The 26,278-nt window shown below is 46.9% G+C and overlaps 1 protein-coding gene across 2 annotated transcripts in view; it reads right to left on the reverse strand.

Moving 5' to 3' along the window:
* Nucleotides 1–26,278, reverse strand: part of LOC133975785 (adenosine kinase-like) — a 99,815-nt gene that overhangs the window by 39,288 nt on the left and 34,249 nt on the right. For both annotated transcript variants that reach the window (XM_062413765.1, XM_062413766.1), the window contains exons 5-6: nt 18,481–18,653; nt 16,072–16,180 (exon numbers count right to left, since the gene is read on the reverse strand). In XM_062413765.1, the coding sequence (XP_062269749.1) occupies nt 16,072–16,180; nt 18,481–18,653 (282 nt within the window). The remainder of the gene's footprint in view (nt 1–16,071; nt 16,181–18,480; nt 18,654–26,278) is intronic.

Genomic DNA, 26,278 nt, shown 5'->3' on the forward strand with positions numbered 1-26,278 from the left:
CAACTCATACAGGTGCGACAACCTGTTGGTGACTTACAAGCTGTCTGTCTGTACAAAGGCAGCGTCGGAACAAACTGTTCCTTCTGCTCCGCCCTCTGGTGCATCACCAGGACAATGCCGAGCCGCAGGGAGTCATTCAGTGCGTTGTTTTAAGAAGGGTGAGAGAAATACCATTAGAAAAGAACGAAAGGTCAAATGAGTTGGTCTGACATAACGAACCAAACCACACCTACACAGCCGAGAACAAGACGATCAGCTTCTGCAACAGTGTTTGTTTATCTCGGAATGGGATAAAAAAACAGTAGTCTCAATTCACCCAGAGGTGCTCTACCTACAATAGAGAGCGACTTAAGGCTATGAGCAACTGTTTAATCTAGAGATTGATCTCATTATCTCTCCACGTCAACATTTACCTCTGACGAGAGCCTCTCAGACGGACGGGAGAGTAATCCTCAGCTTCAACACCCACATTCATTTCCCTAAAAATTTCAAAGTGCTTGAAATTTCAAAGTGCAGCGGCCCTAAATGAAACACACAGGGTGTGGAGTGCTACATAGCACATGTGTGAATCATCTTTCCATAATTTAGCTGATAGTGCAGCACAACGTGTGCCGGTGTTTGATGACCTGAGGATTGGCCTCTTCAAAGACAAAGAAACATTAAGAAGAATTTTGGTAATCCAACATGTCAGCCTGGTTACTTAACATACACCCGCATTTCCTCCAGCTCAGCCGCAACATGAAAAATTACCACTTAAGGGAAAAATAAACGTATAAAGCCGGTCTAAGGAGCAGGAGGTGGAAGGTTGGCTTCTAATTGCTGGAGGGGAAAGAAACCATGTTAGAGTAAACAAAGTCTGATCGATGGTGGGGATTATATCAGAAAGAGCCGTTGGCCTTTGGCCAAGATGAGCAAACACGCCGGTCTCTGTCTCTGCTGCAGATGGGAAAGAAATTGTCAAAGCAAAGAGCTGTTGAGTTAAAAGCATTATATTTCACAGAGGGGGGAGATAGAGCGTAGTACAATGCCAAATATGACATGTAGCCAACTATATCACGGCTTGGCTATTTGTATCGGACAGAAACGCCAGTGGATAAGAGAGCAGCGTTGGGAGTTTGATGGAAGGCTGTTCCGGCTGGGGGCTTAGCTTTAGGTCAGGCTATACTCCCATGGCGCAGCAGTGCTGTGAGTGAAACCTCTCCATCACCACACGCACCAGTTCAATGCGCTGTTAGCTGGTCACAGCCGGGAAGAAATGTATTCTGTGTACTGCCGGCTTCAATGTGTGCGATTGCAATTCACATAAGCCACTTAAGGAAATCTGCAGCGGGAGAGAAAAAGGTATAAAAACTGACAGGGGCTTACGAGTTATTGGAGCCTTTTAAACACGGAGGCTCCTCATCAGACAGGGTCTTGGCTTCTTTTTTTTTTTTTTTCTCCACCAAGTCTTATTAATGAGTTCACTCCGTTGCCTTTAAAACCTCGGTAAAAGGTATTAAATCTGAAAATAACATAATTCATTACCTCTGTCTGGAGCATGTTTAACTTGAAGATGTAATACGAGCAGAAAGTGCTTTGGTCCTGGTGGCGAGGATTTAAAAGTGCAAAATGTAAGCTATTCTGTCTGGGATGTCATTCAGCACAAAAGGAATACTAATGACTTCTGAATCCATTTAGTGACTCACTTCAATTTGTGATTTATATTAATGGGCCATGTATTGCTCTCCGCACATCCAACGGGGGCTGTGTTCTGCTAAATTTCACCATAATATTCGTGTCGATAAGCAGGTGACGACTTGGAGAAAGGGGCTGATTATATTTGCTAATCCCCAAAGAAATTAGGCGAGATTGATGAAAGCGCGCATATACTCCACACAAAGCCTTGGGAGTCTCTGGAAGCTGTTACCATGGTGGTATCCCATTAGAATAACAAACATTTCCCCTGGATGTTTAACATCGCTTCCCAGTGAGCACAGCCCTCCCTAAACCCCCCCCCTCCCCCTCCCTCAAACACCTGCCTTCACATTTTCCACTTCTGAAATTCCACCAGCCACTTTAAAAAAAAGAAGAGAAAAAAAAAGAAGGGTGAAATATGAAATGCAGTTAGGAGAAAACTTGAGTGCCAAAAAAATGAATTTTCTTCAAAAAACCCGTAATAACTTTCCATGGGAATAGAAACTTAAAAAGAATAACACTTCCCCTTGATTTTCTACTCCTACCACTTTTTTAAGCAGGCAGTGAATTTCCTGGAGTGATAAGGGCTTAGCCAATGTAATCCTCAGAGGACCCTTCTCTGGCATGCCAGGAAAAAAGAAACCGTTCCCTCTCGGAAAATAATAAAAAAAAAAAGAAGTAGAAGAAGACCGAGAGAGGGAGGCAACAGTAGGTTTAGGAAGGAGGAGGAGGAGAGGAGGAGGCAGCCAGCATGCCATCTCCCACACATGCTGTTGAATGCAAACTAGCAAATGTGTGGAAAGAGCAGCCGGACTCGCCTCAGCTGGAGATCAACAGAGGAATATTGATATGACAATGCAAGGGGCTTCCCTGACTCACACAGCAGGGGCCACCAAGGACGCTCCTAATTGGCCTCACGGAAGGAAGGCGGCCGGGGCAAAGGGTGGGCTGGGGGGGGGGGGGGGCACCCCATAAATGTTTCACGCAGATTGATTCATTATCAGTTTGCTCGACAGGCTGGGTGGGCCTCGTAAAAGTCTACCATCTTGAACCGGTAGCATGTAAGTCACTGTCACCGCGGCAGGACAGAATATATCATCCTGACCTTTCACTTCAGATATTGAAATGAGAGGCAGAAACATGACTTGCCACGCTGCAGGGCCACTACTCTTGCATTTCAGAACGCGCGGAGTGAGAGGGATAGCGCGATGATAGGCGACAGTGCAAGGGGAAAACATTAATAATTTACGAATGTCTCCTCTGTCAGGATATGCCAAGCTATGATGTGCTGTCTTTTTTTTTTCTCCTTTTTTCCTACACCAGATGTCAAAGCTGGCTGGCAAGCTCAAGGTATAAATATTCTCCCGAGCAAGTGTACAACATGAAAAGGTGTTTTATCTGTAGCGTCACGCAAAAAAAGATCTGAAAAGTTAAACTGATAAATCCATTTACTGACTCCCGTAACTCCTGGTTTACATTACCGGCCAATTAATGTCTCCTGGATCGTTATGAAAGCCCCCACATGCTGTCCACTGTAACCGTTTGCTACACGAGAGATCATAAAGTTTTACAGCCAAACTCTCCTCCGTCTCCTAATGTGGTTGAACTGACATGTTTTCAAAGTGATAAATGTGCACAAATTATTCAATATCCCACAAAAACTAATCCGTCCGCTGAAAAAAAAAAAAGAAAAAGAAGGAAAGAACTGCAGGCTTCACAGACACGCAGCGCCGCTGAAGATCACTGGCAGCCATTTGAGAGCCGTGAGAAAGGCAGTTGAGCATCTCGGCTTCTCGCTGGGTGGTTGGATACATGTGGTTGACACATTTGCATCTTCAAAGATGCACACAGACAAACTCAATATGTGTGAGACTGTCTGGGCCGCATGTGGAAAAACCCCAGTCCCTCCTCAGAAGAGGTTTCCTCCCCCCCCCCCCCCGGCTCAAAGACTACGCGACGCTCTCAGTCCTTCAACTGTCGAGCCGTCGCCTCAACGGCGAGTTGTAAACAAGTTGCTCGGAATGGAGGCCCGGAAAACAGTCGGCGTGCACCGTGCAGCACCGTCTGCTCTGCACCAAACCGGAGAGGCACTGCAGGAAACTACAAATCAGGAGCCATTACACAGCAACAGATATGACAGGAACCTTGCTGCACATTATTTGAGCTCCAAGCCTCATTCACTCACTGTCTCTTCCAATGAGCGTGAACAATGCACGCAGAGTGTGCATTGTGCTGCAGAGCAGGAGGCAGTTCCCCCTGAATCGGGGGGGAAATTACAAAAGAGGCCTGTGCAAATTAGACGTGATGGCTTCATAATGCATCTGAAGTGTCAGCTTCTCCAGAAATCTATCCCCAGGCTACACTCGGCGGATTGCTGCTTTGAACTTACAATTATTCCTGCCAAAACGCTGCAATCACCACGCTGTAAAACAATCATTCAAGAGTTACAAAACACACCAGATCAATGGTGACTCAGTTGTTGGCAGCGACGGAGTTACCAACATGAAGTACCAAGTTAATCTACATCTGCAAAAGAACAAGTGTGTGTCGTTTATTTTTTCATTCCTCCCTTTTAAAATGCAACTTTTGAATGAGGTCCTGGAAAGAGGATTAATATCTGTGAAGTGTTTGTAGTGGTTTTAATCCTCAGGGACCGTTTGTTACAGAAGGAGGAAGAGGACCGGAGGGAAACAGCTGTAATTCAAGAGGAACCATCCAGAGCTGTGTTGCCTCCTGATATTCATTTGCTGGGGGGGATGTGAGTGCACAGTTCCATACGAGCACAGCACCGAGAGGACTCGTAAACAGCAACACAAGTCCCGGGACAGGATCCGGCGACTGTGCAACTGCTGAGCAATTTCATATTACAATATGACCTCTTACTCATGCATTATTCTGCTTGCGGAGAAATAAATTACCTCTGTAATTTGGGACACCTCCAACGGCGCTACCGGGTGCCGCTTGTTGCCAATATGTCGAGCGATCCCGAAGCTCGGCAGACTAACAGAGAGGCTAAGCCCAGGAGGGATGACTGGGTCGAACACCTCAGTTGAACCGGAAAAAGTGACCACAATGGTTGAGTAGAGTGAGACTCTGAGTAAAATGGAGCCTGAGGGAGAAGCAGACATAGAAAGAGAAAGAGAGAAAAAAAAACTGCTTCCTGTATACACACACTCAGAATTATTTACTCACAAGGCTAAATATTAAAGTATCGTCTCGTCCTTAATTAAGTCGTGTTTATATTTCCCAGTGACGGGTCAGTGGTATACATGGGACGTCTGGTTGAGATGCATCAGTGCCGTCTCCTCAACAGCGCCTGCTACATAATTAATACGCACACTGACATGACATGGATATGATATGACAAGAGTATCAGAGGCGAAGAGTTAGAAGAAGAGCTGAGCGGATGCATTTTTCATGAACTGCAGAGCTCCCCAGCCAAAGTTCTAGACATGATGTTTCAGTTTCACAGACGGAGAAGGAGCACAGAGGGCAGGGGGCGGGGGGGTCAAATATGTGGCTGTATGAAGACAAACCTGGGAATTCACATGCAATCGCACCCACACTGATAATTCACATCTCAGATCACACAGCCAGTGATGCCGAGGACTTTGATCGCCCCTCGCGTCTCCCTCCCGGCTATCGGCTCGGGGTCATGTTCGAAAAAAACTGCAAATGCGAAACAACCTCCTCTTCATCTTTTTTTTTTTTTTGCCTTCTGCTGACGCCTCAACATCTGATGGGCTGTGGCGTTACTGCATCTGCTGATACTTAATAAAAGTGAAGGCTGGATTTCTTTAAGGGCCACATTTTCCATTTCTTTCACCATTTCTCCTCAGATTGGTGGAGATATAAATAGCCTCGATTTCTCATCCTGTGGAAGACACGCACAAAAAGAAAAAAATAGAAACGCTCCACACAGGTGTGGAGAAGAATTCATTTTGCTGTGTATCTGGACAGGGCTGCTCTGCCTTGCCGCCGGGATGGGGGCCTTACAGGGGCCATTCCTCCTTATTCGGTGCCATTACCACCCCACTGTCACTGTCAGTCTGTCCCCTCACCCATCACAGAGCGCAGAGCAGCCCCACAGCCCGTCTCAAACTCACAACTAAATCACATTCTACGCACAAACGGCCGGAGCCGTGCAGCATCTACTGTATAATCTAATCTGTCCATCTCCTGTGTCCCTGCACACACACACTCACACACACACACACTCAGCAGGGATGGCAGGCCTGCATCTCAGCACCTCAATCATGTACATTTCCGCTGTGTGTGGTGAAACAAGAGGCGGTAATGCAAATCAGAAATCAGGATTTGCCTCCGTAATTGGGGCTTTATCAGCTCATTAAGAAACAGGGAGGCATCGCTGAGATGAGCACACAATATTCCCATCAAAACCGCCAAAGGAGAGAGCACTTAGAACATATCAGCACAAGTCCTTGGGAGCGAGAGGGAAGCAGCTGTGATTGATAAGGTTACTATCTTGTCAGTTTAAAAAAAGAAAAAAGAAAACACCTTGGGGAAGCAGCAGTTTAGCAGAAAGAACGGAGCGAATGTTCTCAGGTGGCCCTGACGGCCACTTGTCTGCGCCTCACTGTTCTAATGCCCGATACAAAATGGCACATCTTATTAAAACTTTGACAGATTTATTATTACAGTTGTTTAACCTCCTCATAATCCAATCATGTTAGGGGTTCAAGGGTACAAGGAGACTCTCTCACACTGAATTACAATCACCTTGATTTAAATCTGGGTACCCCCTGCAGGCAGGCACTTGACAAGAGTCAAGTGCATGCATCTAAAAAAATATAATTGGAAATCAGTCCACTTGTTGCTCTTGTGAAGCGCTCTGTAAAGAAATAACAGTAGTCATTATGATGTGTGAAATAGCAGGGTGCTGCGGCCCTTTGTGGGACAAACTGTGCCGCTAACACTCAAAGATCTAACTGGCAGAATTCAGATTTATCACAATTACAGTGAGTGGCCACATTAATCCCACAGACTCCGAGTGACGGACAGCGTCGTGACGTGCAGCCATATTGAATTTCATGTACAGTAATTGCTGCGGCTCAAAGTGCTCGGAGGTGAACACGTTGCATACAGTACAATGAGGAACAGAGGGGGTGGGGGGGGTTCTGTCATTAGCTAGAGGACGGTGATGATTGAGTAACACTTTCTTACTGCTGCAGAGGAAAAACAACCGAACGCCTTCAGCAAAATCAATACGGTTTGAGCCGTCGGAATGCAAATAGCCACTACACTGGCGGCATGACACGAGATGATGCGCCATTACTTATTCTGGCTCCATTCAATGTCATCATTAGCCTTTAGAGTGTCAAATCCGCTCAATAAAGGACATTATTCCCAAAAGGATAAGCGCTGCATTAATCCTTTTATGCTGCTTTCAGCAGGATGGAGTCTCCAATAGCTAATATTAATGTGCAAGGTGTCAAGAGTGAGATGGCTAATCCCGATAACTCAGGATGTACAGTCATCTTTGCAGATGGCTATCTGCCCCGGACTCGCACTCATAATAGGCGCAGGAACAGGATGTGCTTTTGAAGCCGCACTTCCCGCACGTCGCCTTCAAAGGAAACGATAATTTTCAACGGGGCTTTCTGAAGTGGGGAGATAAGCTAGAGAACGGGGGAGGACAAAATAAAAATGATGCTCGCCTCAGAGAGGAAAAATAGCTTCCTGATATAGTCCTAGCTCCCTCTTTAAAGCTGACACCTAGAACATACAGTTTATCAATTATACATGAAGCCAGAATCCATCTTCTGTTGGCAGCTTGTTTGGATCGGGCCCTCTCAGTGGTGAAATGTGTCTGGGAGCCCCCATCCCTCCTGTCGCCTTTTTCCACTCACAGCCTGTCCTTAAATCAATCCCTTTTCAGGCCTGAATTTATTTTTCCTGTAACAAATCTGTCTTGGCAAATGATGTCACATAAGCGGAGAGAATGACAGCCTGATGTCTATGCAGGGAGCATCAACCTTGCTCCAGCAGCCTCCTCCCAAGGTGAGTAATCATGCTGAGGAGCGCTGCAGTGTGTGGATGCCAGCCAGAGTCCAAACACACCCGGAGTCTGTTGCTCAAGATAAACAAACCAATTAGGTGGAAGGCATGTTATTCCTCAGTTGGTGGGATATTTGCTAGATGGAAAATAATCAATGCATTCTTATTTCCACCGGGTGAAGCCTGAAAAGTCCTGAGCAGAATAAGATCTAGGCAGAGAGGGAGAGTGAAATTATTCATTAGGAAGAGAAAATAATAATGGGACTAAACTAGCTACTAGTCATGTAATTAATCCATGCAGGCTCAGTGGAGAGAGGCGAGCACAGAGGGGAAGATTCATCATAGCTTTTCGCCCCTCGCTCCCAGGGATACATGCCCTTCTTGTGTGGATGAGTCAGCTTACATCTTCTGACAATTGAGAGCCAAGGGCTTTGTCAAAAGGAACCGCAGTTATTGTTTTGATTGGTCCCCCCCCCCCCCCCCCCTCGTTATGTTGGGAGCGCAAAATGCTTTCAAATGTGATTGCGCCACAGCATGTGAAAATAAGGCACGCACATATAGAACATCAAGAAAGGCAAGACGTCTGCTTTTTATTTACCGAGGACAATCACTTGGCACTTTGGACGCTTTCTCCCTGGCCTCTCCTCCGCTCTGGAACAAGCAGCCATATCAGTAATTGCAGGGAGCAGTGCCGTTGGCCAGCCGGAGCATTAGACAACTGGACTCGCGGTGCATGACATTCAAGCTGGCCAATAACGACGGACATGCTAATCAAAGTGGCTCTGGCCTCGCCATCACAGTGTGACTGGAGGACTTTGCTCGGTCGGGGAGGATGTGCAGCTGCTCTGGCTGCGTTTCCACTGTGCCCCTCCAGGCCCTGGGCACCAGGCTCACCGCTGGCACAAGAGTTTGCATGCCGAGGAAAACCCAAAAAAAAAAGGGGGAAAAAAAGAAAATGGCGACGGCAAACAACACCAAACATGAAAAATAAATCACAGCCAGCTTGTTAGCATGTCTGGAAGGAGAGGGGAAGAGGAGGAGAGAGACAGAGAGAGGAAGAGGAGAAGTGGGTTAAGAGATTTAACTGAAAATCTAACACTTGCCACAGGTCCAAATGTTCCACCAGAGCAGCGGCAGCCCTGCTGGCTAAGTCTCCATAAAGCCTCTAAAGCTGCTTACAATATACACTTGAGGAACAATAGATAAGGTCAGAGTAGTAGCCTATGTCTGAGTGCACGGGGCCATGTGTGAAAAAGTGTTTTTCCACCGGACGGAGTAACTGAAACCTGGGCAAAGAATATCATGTTCACACAACTAGACAAAATGAAACCGAATAAAAACAACAAAATCAAATCTCACTAGACATTTATTGAGTGAAATGAGTTATTAAAGGATTTCTTTCTCTTCTTGTTGTTAACATGAATAGTTTGGAGGTTGGACTGGTCAGGTCAAAGTCATTTTATGTAGCTGTGGGCTCGGGGGAAATGAGTGATCGCCATTTTTTCCCTACAGAATAGAATTTGTGGTTCTGCCGTTCCTTGTCCTCAAACAGAGAAATTCAATTGAGATAATAACAATAATCACTTCCAGCAGTAGTTTGTTGAGATATTTTCAGGTAGAGAGTTTGTCATTTTTAGAGAAGCACATGTTCTTGAAGAGAAGATTGTTGACACTCATGTGAAGTCCTTCAAAAGGGCTATAAAGCAGCCGGCTAGACATGGTTAGCTTATCTTAGCATAAAGACTGGCTCTGTCTAAAGAAAGGAGCAAGAGATTAATATGATCTTGAAAAACCTTTTAAGTGCAGCTGGAGTTTCATTTTTTTTACTTAAATCTTGTCATATTTGCAGACACTAGTAAATAGAGCGGTAATTAAAGAAGACAAACAAACTGACACTGATAAATGCCGCCATAAATAGTATAAAAGTTGATTTACTACATAAAGAAAATCTTGATTTGAATTATCAAAGGGTTACAAAATAGTATTATTATATTCAGTTGTCATTAGTCTCCTCTGAACAGGGAATGTAAAATAAATTACTGGCAGTTTACAATGGATCTGGGCCAAACTGGCAGAAGGAAGATATGCACAAGGCTTATTACGAACCATAAACAAATTACAGCAACATAAAAGAGAAAAATGAAAACCACGCAGAAGGAAACAATTTCTCAAAAGAACAGTGTCCGGCATCTGCGGCACAGAGACGCACATCTGAGGCCATGTCTTTGAGGAAGCCGGTGGTGGCACAGACCCGGGTGGTTCCGCGGCAAGTGAGAATATCCCGGTGATATTTATTCAATCAAGGCTTCGGCATGACAATATAACAGCATCTGACACTTAACTCTACTTACTATCTTTGCCCAGGAGAGACACTATCCTAAAGCGTCTGCGGTTCCGTCATGTGAATCTTAATCAGATACTTAGCCAGTGGAGCAGGTTTTTCACTCTCCCTGGTGAGAGTATCAACACATGGCCATCAGGCACCATTCACGGCTGCAAAGTGGCTATTTATTTTCTGCTCAGCATTACTTGACAAATAATTACTCAGTATATTCAATTAAGCCGTGGAACTCAAACAAATGGCCGCCACATCCCAGTGTGGAGAGGAAAACGCTGTTCCACGTTTTTACAACTTGGTCTCATGAATAAAAAGGCACTACCACACACACTGGGTGTCTTGATGCAGAGGCAGCGAGGGGACAAGGTGAAGGAAAGTAGAAATATCTCTGAGTCTGAACTATTTCATCCCCTGTACAGAGAGGCGGAGGAGAAGCAGACTTGTTGCCGGCGGAGCAGATGCACACAGTAATCCGGGGTGAAAGGACACGGTGTGTTTCCCTGCTGAAGAAGAGAAACTGTTTTTTACAAGATAACGTGGGTGTACAAGGAGAGAGTCGCTGCGTGCTGCTGTTGGTGGAGCAATATGGACTCCAGCCTGGAAGCCTGCCAGAGTCCAAAAAAAAATGTGCCCCTCCTCCGCCAGCCCAGGAGGCAATTACTCAAGATACAGTGGATTAAAGCATTTTTTTCCCCCCCACCACCACCACCATGTTACTGTTCGAATTAGGTTGCTGGAAATAAAACATCCCGAAATAAAACCAGCGCAGCCCTGCCAACTTTTAAATATTTCCACACACACACACACACACACACAAACACACATGTCTGAAACCAACGACAGAAATTAAATAAAAGTTAATCGCACAAATCTAAACCCAAAAAGTTTGATGCATCTGAATGTGATGAGAACTTCTCGGTCAGGATAAGAAAACAAAGTGAACTCTGACATCCTGTGACTTTCTAGAGAACAATTTGTTTTTCTAAAGCTAATCAAACAAATAAAAGGAGGGGAAAGAACATTTGCCCAAATATTTTACCATACTTTTGTGAGGTCAGTGTGATTAGGTTTGTTTCAAAGGGAACTATTGTACTTTTTCACAGTGTATTTATATTTTTGATTAAAATAATATACTGACAGTTTATTGTAGTAGTTGAAGTTCATCTCCATTCTTAACCAGAGGAGCACAAACGTCAGCCAAGGCCCGACAGTCCTTAAATTCAATCAAGCTGCATCAAAGGTCACACCCTGGTAGATGTCCGTTCACTAAAGGTTAAAGAAAGTGAAGAGAAATCTGATCTTCAAAAACAACAAACAGACAGGAGTGAAAACATAACCACCTTGGCAGAGGTAGTAAAACGTTTATAAACACATAGCTCAGATTTTGCTTTATTCATAAACATTGTTAAACAAAACTTTTTTATTCAATACTCAAGATGAACACTTTAAGGAAAAGTTAATTACATTCCTTTTAGTTGACAGGGAGAAGTGAAACCAAATCAGCCGTAAATATAATCGTAAACAACCCAAATAAATCTCACAGCCAGCGTCGCTTGGCCTCTCCACCCCCGTTCGCCACGCTCCGCCCCCTCAGGCCTGCGGCGCTGGCGGATCCCCCAGAAGTGCCGGGCCAGCCCATACGTCCCACCGGCTCGGGACGCCCCGCGGAGAGCCAATCACCAAGCCCGCGCTCCTGACAGCTCATTACCACTCAATTAGGCAGGTGCACCTCCACGCACAGCTTTGTGACAAATGCAGCCCTCCCAGATGGATGTTTAACATTCGAGAGAATTATATAGTGACAGCAAACACTAAACGCCTCACCCTTATCACTTGATTGCCTCAAGATTGAAATCCTATAATTGGCCCAGGCCAGCGGGAGAAAGAAAAAAAAAAAAAAAAAAGCCAATAAATATGATGCAGTCAGCTTGTAATTGAACAATTATGAATTCATATTCATAAGACGCTCGCTGGCAATTACAAAATGCCATCTGATTAGGTGCAATTTGAAATGACATTGTTTTCGTGCTAAATGCACTGTGGTGTGGGACTAATAGAGAGAAGACACATCATAGCGGCGGTTCGCCCACATGACCTCCAGAGCCGGGAGACGTGCTGACACAGTGGCCGGGCCGGGGACACCAGCTTGGCACCAGACGCTCTTTGTCCCCTAAACCGATCCTGCTCACACTCGCTCAGACAGGAAAGAGCTTCACCGTCCACGCCCACGCCCCCCCCCCCCCCAAAGGTTGACTTTCAAATCCGAGCACCAGTGGGCACAGACTGTGCACATAACAAAACACAAGCATGGCAGAAAGAAAAAAAAAAAAATGTTGATCCCTAGAGAATAGATTCTAATCAAGATGAAATGATTTACAAATCTATTTAATAAGGCTTGCCAGAAGTCAAACTTGGCATGTAAATGCGGTGGGGATTAAATTTCATCGGCAACCAAGACTGTAACTGATCGCCTGCAGACAAAAGGGGGAGCCTGCCAGTTCCCCCCCTTCTCTTCCCTCCCTTTCTCTTACTCTCCACTGCCTGCATTTTGCCTCGTGATCCCTCCCTGGCTATGTGGAAGGACAGGGGCAGTGCAGAGTGGTGCAGTACAGAGTGGAGAGGAAAGAGAGAAAAAGACAGGGAAGGAGAGGGTGGGAGGGAGGGAGGGAGGTAGAGGGAGGGAGGGAGGGACGAGATGGAGACAGAGGAAGGGAGGAATATTGGATATGAAGAGCGTTGGTGAGAGGGAGAGTGGAGGATAGAGGGGAAGGATAGAGGAGGAGAGGAAGCTCAAGGTCAGTGTGAGGACAGCGTGGTCCTCGGAGTTGGACAGAGAGACAGCCGCAGTCACCTCTGTGCTAATCAGCCCTTCGGCGGAGGCTGATGAGGTGTCAGTTGTGTATGTGTGTGTGTGTGTGTGTGTGTGTGTGTGTTAAACCTCTCCCTTTGCCTTTTTGGCTGCAGTTTGCAGGAGCTGCTGGGGCGGAGGAACAATGTGTGTGTGTACACGTGTGTGTATTTGTGCCACTCTGGGGTGTAAGCAGGCTGACGTGCTGCTTGTGGTGCCAGTATTGCGCTTTTTTTCCCCTTCCTGCTTTTGCCCTCCCCTTCGCCTCCTTTTCTTTTTTCTTGCATATTATGCTACAGTGACTGAAGCTGAACTCAGCTTTCCCCTGCAGCGAGGGCAAGAACACAACTGCCAATTAATGCTATATGCAGTGTTCCAGTGTTAACAATGTGAGGCACTTCAACTCACTGTTTGACCAAAAAAAAAAAAGAAAAGCAAAGAGGCGGGCTAGCTGTTTTCCTCAGGCGGCTGACCTCTCGCTGGCTAACGGGGGATTGTGCCGTTAGCTCAGGGCATAAACCAACAGTGGCCACAGCTGTGATCAGGTTTGTGACCTAACAGCACTGCAGCTTGTGTCTCATTGGGTGAGTTTTTTCGTATCATGCCAGTTGGCATAGCCGAGCGTCTCCTCCGTCTATCCTTGGGTTGCTTCTGACCATCTGTGCCGAGTCATTAACGGGCCTTTTCACAGTCAATTGTCTTCCTCGTCTCCCTTCGTCTTTAATTCTGTTATTTGCTCCACGCACGATAAAGATATTGGACTGAGCGCTTCTGTTTTTTTCCCCTTCTGAATGCAAATGGCACAAGTTAGGATGGGCCATTTTATTAGCTGGGACTAAAGAGAGCTGCAGAGCCATAGGTTAATTCATAGTGGCATCATGGAGGATGCATCAAGCGGTGGAGATCAAATTACAGGGCAAAGCGCTCAGTGTTAAGAAAAACAAGCCAGTGGTATGCTGCAGAATGTGTGCGTGCACGCTGTGTGTGTTTAGCAGCAAGTGTACGTGTGTGTGTGTGCATCAGAGGCTGGAGGAAAAGAGAGGGGGAGGCAAGGGAGACAGAAAAAGAGGAGAGGAGAAAGAGGGAGGGAGGGAGGGTGGGAGGGTGTCCATAAAGGGCCAAGGGGGGGATGGGGATGGAAGGAAAGTGGGAGCGAGAGGTAGGAGGGAGAGGAAGGAGGGAGAAGGGGGCTAACTGGGCCAGCACGCACACATCACCCCCACCAATTAGAGTCACTCATCTTCCCTTCACACAATACATCACCCTCCATTTCTGATGTTTACAATCCTTGGGGAAAGAAGCAACTGTAAACATCACTGCAGCAGCGACAGCAGTCAACAGGAAGAAAAAGATATCGCCTGCCTGAAATGCGTTTAGCCATTCCTTCTTCCCCCTCACGCCTTTGTTATTGGTCTTTGTGCAATGATTTGCCTAAGGACCCAGATTTCCTAGCAACAGCCTGCCACCAAACATTTGGCAGGAGTTCAACATTCTCTCTCTCTCCCTCTCTCTCTCTCTCTCCCTCTCTCTCTTTGTGAGAAATGGCAGTGCTGCCTCCCTGCTCTGCGTCTGCCACCGGCCCTGCTGCTGCTGCTGGATGAGCCAGACAGGCTGAGAGAGCCCTCTAATAATTCTGTTTTCATCCAATCACACCACATAGTAGCAGGCACCTTGAGAGCCTCTGCCAGGAATCATCAATCACCTCTTTAACACACATGCTCTGACAAACACTGACGCACGTGTGAGCAAATAACATACTTACGTACACAAGTTTGGGCTTTTTTGTAATTAAATTTGCAGATTAGCGCGTTCGAGCCCACGCAGCAGTGATTTAATGAAAATCAACAAAGCACATTAATACACAGCAGTGGTTGGTACAGTGAGAGAGAGTGGGAGAGAGGGAGAGGGAGAAAATGTACAATTTGGTTGTAAATTGGGTAAATACATCTGAGTGCTCTCGACAAGGTTAATGGAGAGAGGAGGCCTTGGTGAACACTGGTCTAGACACGCCACACGGTATTAAGTGGGAATAGCTGTGGCAGTGTATCTGGCTAAGTACTTTAGAAGTGCGAATGGGACTCTAATAAAGCGAATGATCCCCCTGTTTTGACAAAGAGGCCCAGGAGGGACGCGGCACACCATGTTTGAGATTCCAAGCACTGACAAACACCCATTTGTGGCCCTTCTATCCCTCCTCAAATCCCACGGAAGCTTTTCCCTGTGCACAAGACTGTCGGATGTGGGCAAAGCCCAACTGCCAATTTGCAGAGGATGTGCAGTGTTTGTTAATGTGAAGCAGAGTCCAAAAATGAGACCACACAAACTGTGGAGGATGGACAGACTGATCTGCTTTCTAGCACAAATACCAACAGCTCTTTTTTTTCGGAGTGTGTGTGTGTGTGTTTGTTTCTGCGACTGGGCAGCTAATTACGAAGCCTCTATCATTATTGCACTACAGTACACTTTGGAGGGATCGTGGGCAACAGGGGGACCATTGTGAAATTCACTAGGGACAATATGTCGAGGAGTATGTTGACGGTTGGACCGCGAGGCTGATTTATGTCGATAATGACCTGCTTAAAGATGTGGAATGCGAGCGCAATTTCAGGGCTATCACTTTGACTCCAGATCAGAGAAAAACGTAGATCTGCCCGAATTAAACTTAATCCCAAACAGTGAAACATGAGCATGGCAGGCCATCCTACTCCTGAAGCTGTAAGTGAAGACATTACCTCAGTCATTGCAGCTTGAATGTATGTGTGTGCGTGTGTGTGTGTACGTCTAAGCGCACATCTGTCCTCCTCAATCTGTGTGTGTTTTGTCTGTGAGGGGGTACACTGTGTGGGAGGGGGGTAAATCCAAATGAACTTGCATAATCAATTTTTCACACTTTCTCAGCACCTGTTGGCTCGTCTCCACATTAAAAGGAACGAATGAATGCACTACATGTAGAACAATTTCACACTGTGTTGCTGTTTCGTGCACAAAGGCGAAAGGGGGACAAGGGGGAGAATGGAGCTGCATTGTCTCAATAGGTAACGTAGCTCATTTCACCCGACAAAGGATGAATGGATATATTGACAATGCAGAAGGCGCGCTGAGGCATTTCCTGAATAAAGCCTCTTAACATTTCATCCTCTTCTGGCAATGGAGTTGGGGAACAATCATTCCGAATGTAGAGGGTCTCACTTACCGCAATATAATAGACCTTGGCTTTCTTCACCAGCTCCCAGTTGCCGTCCAAGTCCAGGTGTTTTTCCTTTTTGTAGCAGTTTGCCGCTGCCAGGTTAGCAACGAGGGACCTGCCGAGACAGACCCCATAAATCTTCTGCCTCGCTTATCATCCATCTTAATTTTGTCTCAAACACACACACACACACAAAAAAAAAACACATCCCTAAAAAACACCGGGGCCCCAGACTTTCCTTTGTTCTTTCACGATGTAAGAGGATGATAATGGTTTCTCAGAACGTCTGAACCAAGGTGAACTAAAGTCATCTGGATGTCTTTATTATTCATTCCCTTTAACCACCGGTTATCTCAAACAAAGAAAGGGACAGATTAAAATAAAGAAAAAAGGATGTTCAAGGCCAACAAGGAACCAGTGCCATGTTATTTGTTATATTACATCACCTGGAAAAAAAAGGGTCCTCAGTCAACTCAAGTGGAAAAACAACAGAGAACCCGTCACTAAATGAACACTTGAGTCGAGCAGTGGATGGCAGGAGCTGGAACGTGAAGCAGGTGGCATTATCTGCACACAGCTCATTAGCCAGTCCTCGTGTGCTGCCTCTTTATGAACGGCCATCAAAATGAGTGCAGCCATCATCGCTGCTTAGGGGCGGCCATATGACGGGAGGCGGCAGGAAGAGATATCCGTTCTCACACGGTGGGACGGCTGCTCAGCATGGTTAGCATCACAGAGGAGTGTGCGCTAAGTTGATCATACTGCGAGGACAACAGCTAGGATATGACAGCACTGTTGAGACTCCCCTTGACGTGAGCTGCAGTAATGGACTCAAAAGGTTAGAGCGAGCATGGCAGACAAAGTGTGGATCATTATTGAGCAAGTCCAGGAGACACGAGAAAAGCGCGGCGCTCTCCGGTAACGTCTAAATCCAATGATATAACACATTTAAGATGTTTGCTCCACAGTTTTCTTCAAAGCAAAACATTGAGTAGTTCCTCCAGGAATTTTTGCGGTTTTGCTACGTCTGCAATAATTGCAAAATTTTGAATTTTTGTTCTCTGAAAAACAATCCCTGTAGTTGTCTACGAAATATAATGCGATCCAGAACCATCTTAAAAAGTTAAATCCAAAGAAAAACTAAACTTGCTGAAACTATTGTGAATGGGACTTTGTTTTCCTACATCTTGTCTTTGTTATGTTAACAGAACTGACTGTTTCTAACTAACTGTATAAAACTCGGTTGAAGCTTGTTGGCAGTGCTTAATACTACAGTAAGTGTGAGAATAAGGTTAATGTATAGTCTTAACAGAGGACAGAACTTCAACTAATTTACACATTGGGAACTGTGGCTGCTTGGGGTCCCTCATCAAAACAATAACAAAAGGTTTAGTTTGATGACCTTATGAAGCAGCGTTTATGATAGTTGACCAAAATGAATCATTGATTTACTTTGGATCAAATTGGGGATATTGTCCTTTGTTGGAAACATTTTGGATAATGTACGCAAACAAGTGGAAAAATATAACATAGTTCTAGTTGTTTTTAGACATTTTAATGAAGAATTGTAAATTATTGTGTCTTTAAGTAGAAGAGTTGTTTTTCTTCTTTAAAGACTTGCACTAATCAAAGCCCGGGGGCTGTGACATACTGTCTCCCCGTCCTTCAAAGCCATCTCCCTTCCAATCTGGCCCCGCCGACGACCTTTCCACCGGCCTCCTGAGCTGTCTGTTAAACACCTGTAAGAAATATTACAGAGCTCGTCTCCCAGAGCAGGGCGCCTGACCTTTTCAGGTGTCAGAGCCCATATCAAACAAGCCCACTAAGACCATTCAGCAGGGCCGGGCTCCCGGGGCGGTCAGGGTCCAGTCGTTGACTGACTGACAACTCGAGGAGCAGCGGATGAAGGGCTGCAGAGGAGGGGAGTGTTTAGAGAAGGAGGATATTGATCCACACCTGGTCTATCATGAACTGGAGCCCTTCCTGCTGGCGATATTTGTGTGTGTGTGTGTGTGTGTGTGTAGGCTCTGACCTCTGCTGTCTGTCGGCCGACGTACTGATGATGATTCTAGCGTGAGAGTCGTCAGAGACGCTAAAGCCCCTTTTACAGTCGGGCAGGCTGACAGGTGAGAGCTGGGATAGCCCAGCCATCTCTAACACATTGCTACTGTCAGCCTATAGATGGATGACAACCCACTGGGGCGGCAGAGACCGAGCGGGGGCCTGGAAAAAACACACTCAAGCTGTGCTTTTTCCTTTTGATGTGTGAGGGGAGCTATGATTCCCTGTTATGACTTCCAGCCCCAAGGAGTCAACTGCCTGCCGGCTGACGTACAAATGAACCAAAATGACTCCTTCAAAAATCCATGCTCGGGGGTCACATCTTGGTCAGCGGGTGACGGAAAGGTGGCTAACCTGTTGTCCCCTGTGATACAGGCTGCACAAGTACCGGTCGGCTCCTCGATCTGCTCGTAGTAGTGGGCGTCGACGTGAGCCTCCTCGGCCTTCTTCTTCAGGATCTCCCCGAAGCGGTCGGTGCCGATGCAGCCGAAGAAGGTGGCCACCTTGTGGGGCTTCTGGATCATCCACTGAGAAAGAGGAGAGGACAAAAAAAAAACACACACACAAAAACAGCAGTTACATTGAGCTCAGTTTACACATTATAAGTCTGTTTGTGGGGTCGAGTTCAGCCGAGGCAGATGGCACACAAACTGTAGCTTCACAGCAAACATTCTGCTTGTGATATATACACGAGGGCTGCGAGCTGTCGTAAACAACCCGAGACCAATTCCGCTCCACACAGAGCGCACTATTTTCATCCACGCACTCCTTCCTCCCTGTGTGCTAAAAACAGGCCCATCGCCTTATTTACACAAACCCAATAATTCAAGGCTCCATCCTACTTATGCAAACACAGACTCTCTCTCTGTGTGAGTGTGTGTGTTTGAGAGAGAGAGAGAGAGCGAGAGAGAGAGAGAGAGCGTGTACCTGCTACCACAGGACTGAACTGCTCGACGGCCATTTTTTCGGATCTCTGCAGTCCTGATGTACTCAGTGACTTTTACCTGATGAGAGAGGCGAGGGGGGTGGGGGGGGGGGGCTGTGGGCTGCTCAAATTCTACAGTGCTCATGTTTAACCTCCAAAGATTTATTGACGCTCAGTACGTGCTGCTGTTTGCTCATTTTATTGCAGCCTCCTGTTTTGTTGCTGACGGGGGCCTCTTGTGAACGAGATGTTGCTGCTTTCGGGGATGACCTGTATATGTGTGAAATTAATCATTTCACACGACCAAGTAGCATCTCAGTAGGGGAAGAAAAATGCATTTTCATCACCCCCGTCCTGAGATGGCTCTGCCGTTATGTTCTGCACTCGCCAGCCCCCCCCTCCCCTCTGGTCTCCAGGTAACTAGTTTCGACAGAGAACGAGAAATAAATAATCAAACGGAAAAAATAAAATTACCCGGGCACAGATTCATTACTTCACACGAGGCTCTGGTGAGTTTTCGGTCCAAGGCTGCCAATTTACAAACACTGTGGATCTGGAAGGGGTTTTATGGGTTTTACCTGGTTTGGAAAAAAATTAAATTAAATCAGGCTTCTATTTTCAAAATCGGTGTTTTCTATGATTTTTAATTAAAACGTCGCATCAAATTTTCCACAGCCCAAGGTGATATTTTCAAATTTCAGTTTTGTATGACCAATAGACCAAAATATTGGGAGGGAAGACATAAAAAAAGACCTCATGTTTCCAAATGTTTGTCAAGTGTTTTGATAAGTAAGTAAGCAGAGGATTTTTTTGTCGATATAATCAATTTATCGACAAATCTTTTGCACTAGTGACCGCAAAGTAAACAGTAATAATGCCACACATGCCCGTGGTGTTTAGGTCCATGAGCAGGCCGACCACGTGCCATCTTGAGTCACGGCTCAGTCATCCAGCAGTGCTTCCCCCCCCCCCCCCCCCCCCTCACTCCCCACCTGGCTGAAACACACAAACAAGTACACACACAACGCGTGCAAATCCACAGCGAGAGCTGACAGAAGCGAGCTCTTCTTCCCTAACCTCTTGCTGCAGGCACCTCACACTTATCAAGGTCACTGGCTCGGGTACACGTCAAGTCCAATCTGATTTTCCCTTCGCAGTGATGAGCTCCGAATCCAAGGTTAGGTGCTGCGGGCTGTAAATAATGACAGCACGGCCCCTCCATTTGCAGGCCTCTCAGGTGGGAATAGAGAGGGCCACTCAGGGGCCCCTGTCCCCATGATGACAGCGTGGTGAATCACAGTGCAACAACTGACCGTCGCCGCCCCAAAGACACACACAGACACACACCATCACCATGATCTGAATTGTCCTGCTTCCTCCCCCTCTCTATCTCTCTCTCTCTGACCGTCGGCTGTACTCTCACTGCCAGCTCAGCTTGTCATTTTACAGGGTCATTAACAGACACATACACACCAACATGAGTACACAGTGCACCCACACAAGGCTGACAAACACACACACTCACATAAAGAAAAATATACTCTAGTGCCACAGCAAACTCCCTCCCTTTCTGAAAAAAAACATCCCCCTGCTTTTGCCAGAAGCTGCTCTCCTCCTCCAATAAACACAAAGCGGCAATAGATAAGAAGAAAATGTCTTCATTATGAGCATGTAAAAAACGTGTCTCCTCCTCTGTGGCGCACAGGAGAGAGGAGTTTTATCAATTCATTTCCATCCCTGGCACCCTGCAGACAATCCCTCTTCATTCCCAGATTATGTGAGATAATACCTCCATTATGACAAAAGCGCCATTCGTGGGGTCGCCGAGAGGTCAACCAACCCTGCGCCGGGTATTCATGCTTAGTCACATCCCAATTATACCGCAGTGGCAGAGGCAGAAATTGGCAAATGTACATCAAGGCGCTTCATTACTGAGGGCCGCTCCAGTGAAATTAAGCAGCAGATGAGACGGAGTGAGATTTGCCCCCAGGTGGCATGTTAGAGAGAGAAGAGAGAGAGAGAGAGAGAGAAGAGAGAGAGAGGAGGCTGGGAAGAAAGAGGGAAGCTGAAGAAACATTTTTCGGAAGGTGCTGGGAGCTTGTATCTCGCACGGCAGCTCATGTATATTGACTTAACTAGGGAGAACGCCGGTCCCCATAGATTAACACATTCCCATGATACACAACAGCTACATATCTCTAGGTGCATTGGATAACGGAGGGAAAACCAAATACAAACAAGAGAGAAGAACACGTCCCTGGTAAGCAGCGGGTGAGAAGCTGAAGGCAAAGCGATGGTAAAGTATACGTTATGTTAAGTGCACTATACGTCTGGCGTCTCCTTCTGTTTGGCTTCCATTAACCAACCCCCCCCCCCCCACCACCCCCAGCCCCAGCACGCTGGCCCCTAGATAGCTAATAATTATGACATCTCATGGTTGCAAGGGAGCCCGCTTGGAGAGCTGACCCAGGCCTGGTCCTCCACATCCAGCAGCTGCCACTCTTCACTACGGAGGCAGCCGCTTCGCGTGGCAGCTTCCGGGGGGGGGCAATTACACAGCCCCGATGAGATGAGGCGGCTGAATGTTTGGGACTACAGCGCTCACACTGCCATTAGCACTATAAGCTAATACGTTCCCCCTGTTACTTTCTGTCTCCTGACTCACTCGCTGCTGTATATTGATGAAGTGGTAATGGGAGCTCTGGCTAAATATTCCCCACTGCAAAAACATTGTCTTGTTTCCAGTCTCCCTCAGGGGTCAATGTATTCTCCTGGAGTTGCTGGGAATCATTTCTGCTCTATTAATGATGCAATTCCAATGCAACTCAGATCTACTGAAGACGCTGCACAGTGGGCTTTGGCGGGGAGTTGACAGATGACGCCAGTCGACAACAACGCGGCGTCTTCGGCACATCACTGGGACGCCGGCTGGTCGTTACCCGCCTCTCACGCTGCTCGGTTCATCTTTAGAAACAAGGACACAGGAGAAGTCTCCACTCTCCTCTCCCTGCTTCACCTCACCAGCACGGCCCTCTTGAGAAGAACATGTCCGTGCCTAATGATGGTCACATTAATTACAGGCTTATCAACCCCGGCAAAAATTCAATAAGGCTATTTATAGAGTCCTAAAATAGCAGAGGGCGAGGGCGCTGCACGCCGGGGTGGCCTGCCTCTCGCTCTGCAGCCGTTCAGAGCCAGAGGTGAGGGCTGATACCCGTGTTTCTTTTTACTGTGCAGTTAAAACAACTAGCAAACATCTGTCCATCAGGACCTGTCATGGCGAGTACTTGTATATAAAGCCCGGCAGAGCGGAGGGCCCTCACCACAAGCACCGACATTGATGAGGTCTGGCAGCTTCCATTAAATCACTCTTTCCTGTAAAGTGCCCGGCATCAAAGCAACCGGCCGCGGATTTCTCACTCAATCAGGTACCACACAGCCCCCGCCCCCCGGACCCGACCCACCCTCCTCCTCCATGTCCTCTCAGGGGCCGGAGCCTTCTGGTCAATAACTCCAATCAGCTCAATTTCATGCACAGTTAGCCATGTTGGGGTGCGAGGGCACTGCCCCACGTCAGGGTTGCATATGCTGTTGTCGCTGTTGTTGTTGTTTTTCTTTAATTTTTTTCTCTCTTCCCTGGGAAGGTTGATAAGTGGGGTGGGGACCTGCACTGTGTAAAATGGAGACTAGCCAGGGCTAGCATGGCTGTTTTAACTCTGCCTCACCACTGTGGGCTCCCTGCCAAGCCATTAAAAGTCTCTGTGCTCTGCTTCAGTGACACAGCTGAAAGAATAGAGAGGAGGCGAGAGGGAGAGCTGTAAATGATCAACACGATAATGAGCTGATTATCAGTCAAAGGCATGGATAAGCTCTCTCTCCAGTAATTTCCTTTCAGATCAGTCAACCACATTCTCCTCTCTGCAATCAACACTCAAAGGGGAGGCGTGCATGTAGCCCGATGGGAATCTGGCCCAATATCAGCTTCAGATATCCACATCCTCGTTGTCTTCTGATCAGGGCCTGGCGCGTCCCTCGCTGACACACCAGCGTGTTGGGGAGACATGTGTTTTACTACTTTGGTAATGGTTGTTTCACAGTTGTCATGTAGTTTAGGGTTCTGGCTGTAGGGCAGTACCGTGCAGTACTTTGCAGTCTGTAAGTATTTAGTCAGTGTCTCATTTCCTTTCGCCTCGGCACCATTACGACATTAGATTTGGAGTTAGACAACGATTGAGGTCAGCGCGCTCTGGCTCAGGTTTTAAAGATCTCAATCGAATTGTTTCCCTCCAGAAATCAGTGTGGATCTTCACTGGAGGCCATGTTGTGCATTATTACAGTGGATTAAGCCATCACACATTTTTTGAATAATGTCACCTTTCTGCTGATCCTATTAATCAACCTGATTGTTATATCTCATCAGTCTCCACTTTGATCATTGAAGTAAAGTTCACACGCAGGCACAATTTACTTTGAATCAAATGAAAAAACAATTAAAAGCATCAGAGGGGCGATGCAGTCGCTGCACAGTATATACCCCAATCAGGCTATGCTAATTTCTTTAGAATGTAATTGCCTGTGGCAGCCTGCCATCGTCTAATCTATCCTGCCACAGCTTCACACTGATACAGGCTTTTTCTGCACAAAATAACAGGTCTAACTTAATGTTGTTGCTTCACTAGAAGGCTGAGGGCAGAGCTATTTGCTCCAGAGCCGCGCTCTGTCTCTCTCACACACATACACACAGAAACATATTGACCGTCTGTTGCACGCAGACTGGCCATTGGCAGCAACGGGAGATAACCCACCCATGTCCATGGCACGTTAAAATATGCATACCCATTTTTTTTTTTTTTACCATCCTGTGCAGGCAGGCAGGATTCACCACAAACTCGTGGTTCTCCGCTCTGCACCTCCGAGATCGATCAGCTCCAAAAGTTCATCATCTGGAGATACTCTGCCAAACAATTATCCAACCAACTTTGGTGAAAAGTCATTGATGCACTGTGGAGTTATTTTGTACGCGCACACACGAACACAAAGAGAGGTTAAGACAACACCCTGCTCCTCTCTATGCCGGCACACAGGCTACAGATCACGTTTACCTTTCTTTTACTTCAGGCAAGTGTAAAAACCTTTTTGATATTTCAGCCCTTGCTGGAGATATAAACTAATATACACAGGATATGTGTCATTGTCCAAATACTTATGGACTGTACCTGGTACCAACCGCATGAAATCTGATGAACAAACAATACAAAACAACTGAACAGAGTGGATGCTTCAAGTGAAGGGGAAATAAACAGTCTGTCTACACTAGAACACTAGCACACCCCCCCAGGGGAGTGATGTTAGGCAACACAAACAAAAACAAAGGCTGCCCGCGTGTCCACGTATACATATGTGTGTCACAGACAGGGCGGGGGGTGGAAGGCGGGGAGGTGACAGCTCCCCGGGACAGCCCCCCCGATGATAAGCATCAAACCTGATGAAGCGCTGACACACTCCATAGGTTCTGATGTTAAACACGACAAGAGTGTCCCCGACAGTATCTCTGCACCCTCTTCAGAGAGCTATCGAAGGGCAAGTTCAGTGAGCACACAAAATAAACAGATCTCCACATTCCCCCCCCCCCCCCCCAGCAAACACAACTCCTAACACATCTCACTGCAGCATCTTCACGCTGCATAGGAATCGGGGATGTGTCGCCGTCTCCGGGCGCCACGTTAATCTAAAGAGGAAACACCTGATTTTATATGTTTTTTTTTTGTGGTAGTGGGAGGGGGGGGATCTTCTTCATACCTCACATCCCTTGTTAAACACACAACCTTGATTCTGATTCTGTTGCCTAGGAGGGGTGAATTATTTACAGGATAAACAAGGTGATGTTGTTTCAGTCAGTCGGGAGCCAAACTCCCCCGTCGCGGCGGCAAAGAGGGCCGACGGGTTTACCGGGCAGGCGTGAGAGGCTGAACTCGGATATAGAAGCCGTGGGGCGGCTTCACAATGGCGAGCTGTGCAGTGATACCTATCTGTGGGGGGTGGGGGGGGGAGGGGGCTGAGGAGAGAGAAAATGCCTCCACACCAGATTCATGGGTTGGGAGTCCCAGACTGCTGAGCTGTCCTATTTATCCGCAGAGACAATGGTTGGCTATAAAAGCACACGAGCTGATGTACTGAGTGAGCGTGTGCTACGAACTGGGGGCGGGTGTGTTATTAAGTGATCATAAAGTGGCATTTGTGTTTGCGGGGGTTGTTGCCATACGAGGTTCAGGCGGAGAGATGATGAGGGACCTTTGCAGCTAAAGCCTCTAATCCTATCTGTGGTCTGTGGGCTCCAGCTGGTGGGAGTGCAGCTGTGCGAGGCCCCTGCACAGGTGAACCAGTACTGACCCCAGCGCCGCCCTCCTCTCCCAACAACTCCCCTGTACACAGTATGCTGGATTTCCACGGTGCTTTGATCTCCCTCCTCCTCCCAGATGCGGTGACAACACGGGTGATCCGTGTTACCGAAGGGAATTTACTTTCTTTTTTTATACATATGCCAAAATGACAGCTTCCCAGTCGCGGGCTTAGCACAGGTCAGGCCCGAGTGGATTCAATGTGGCAGGGCGGAAAATTCATTTCAAAACATTAACTGCTGGGAGGAAGTGGGTTGTGATGAGTTTCTTGACTGTGTTTAGTGACAGAATTGACCAACCATGACATGACGATCAGGATCACTCAACAAAAACAAACCATCCATCCCAGACATTATTAATCCTAATCTCCCGTATCCATCGTCGGATCACTGACACATTTCTTTATTGTCCAACATTAATTTGGACATGTACAAAGTAGGTCCCTGAACATAAGCAGCTTAAAAACACGACTGCCACAAATTCAGTCATGCTGAATTATCGCAGCCAAATGTTTATGTTTTTCGTGAAAACTGGGCTAGCAACAGCAGGAGCCTCATGTTCATCAGAAACCAGCAGACGAAACAGCTGTGCTCCCAGCTTGACCCTTGACCCCAGTCTGCACGTTGGCTGCAAACTGGTCCACATGTTACACACTGGTTTCACTTTGACAGGGACACAATGGGAGGATATGATTCGACCCCTGGGCGCAGATCTAAAAAAACAACATTCCTAATGTCTGTACACACGGTGGCGAGTTCCTGCTTATCATATTACTCATGCCTTTGTGTCCTTTTCTGCAGGCAAAGAGGTTCCTCTTAATGTTACCAGC

Source organism: Platichthys flesus, chromosome 20 (genome assembly GCF_949316205.1).
Source record: "Platichthys flesus chromosome 20, fPlaFle2.1, whole genome shotgun sequence".
Taxonomy (NCBI): Eukaryota; Metazoa; Chordata; class Actinopteri; order Pleuronectiformes; family Pleuronectidae; genus Platichthys; species Platichthys flesus.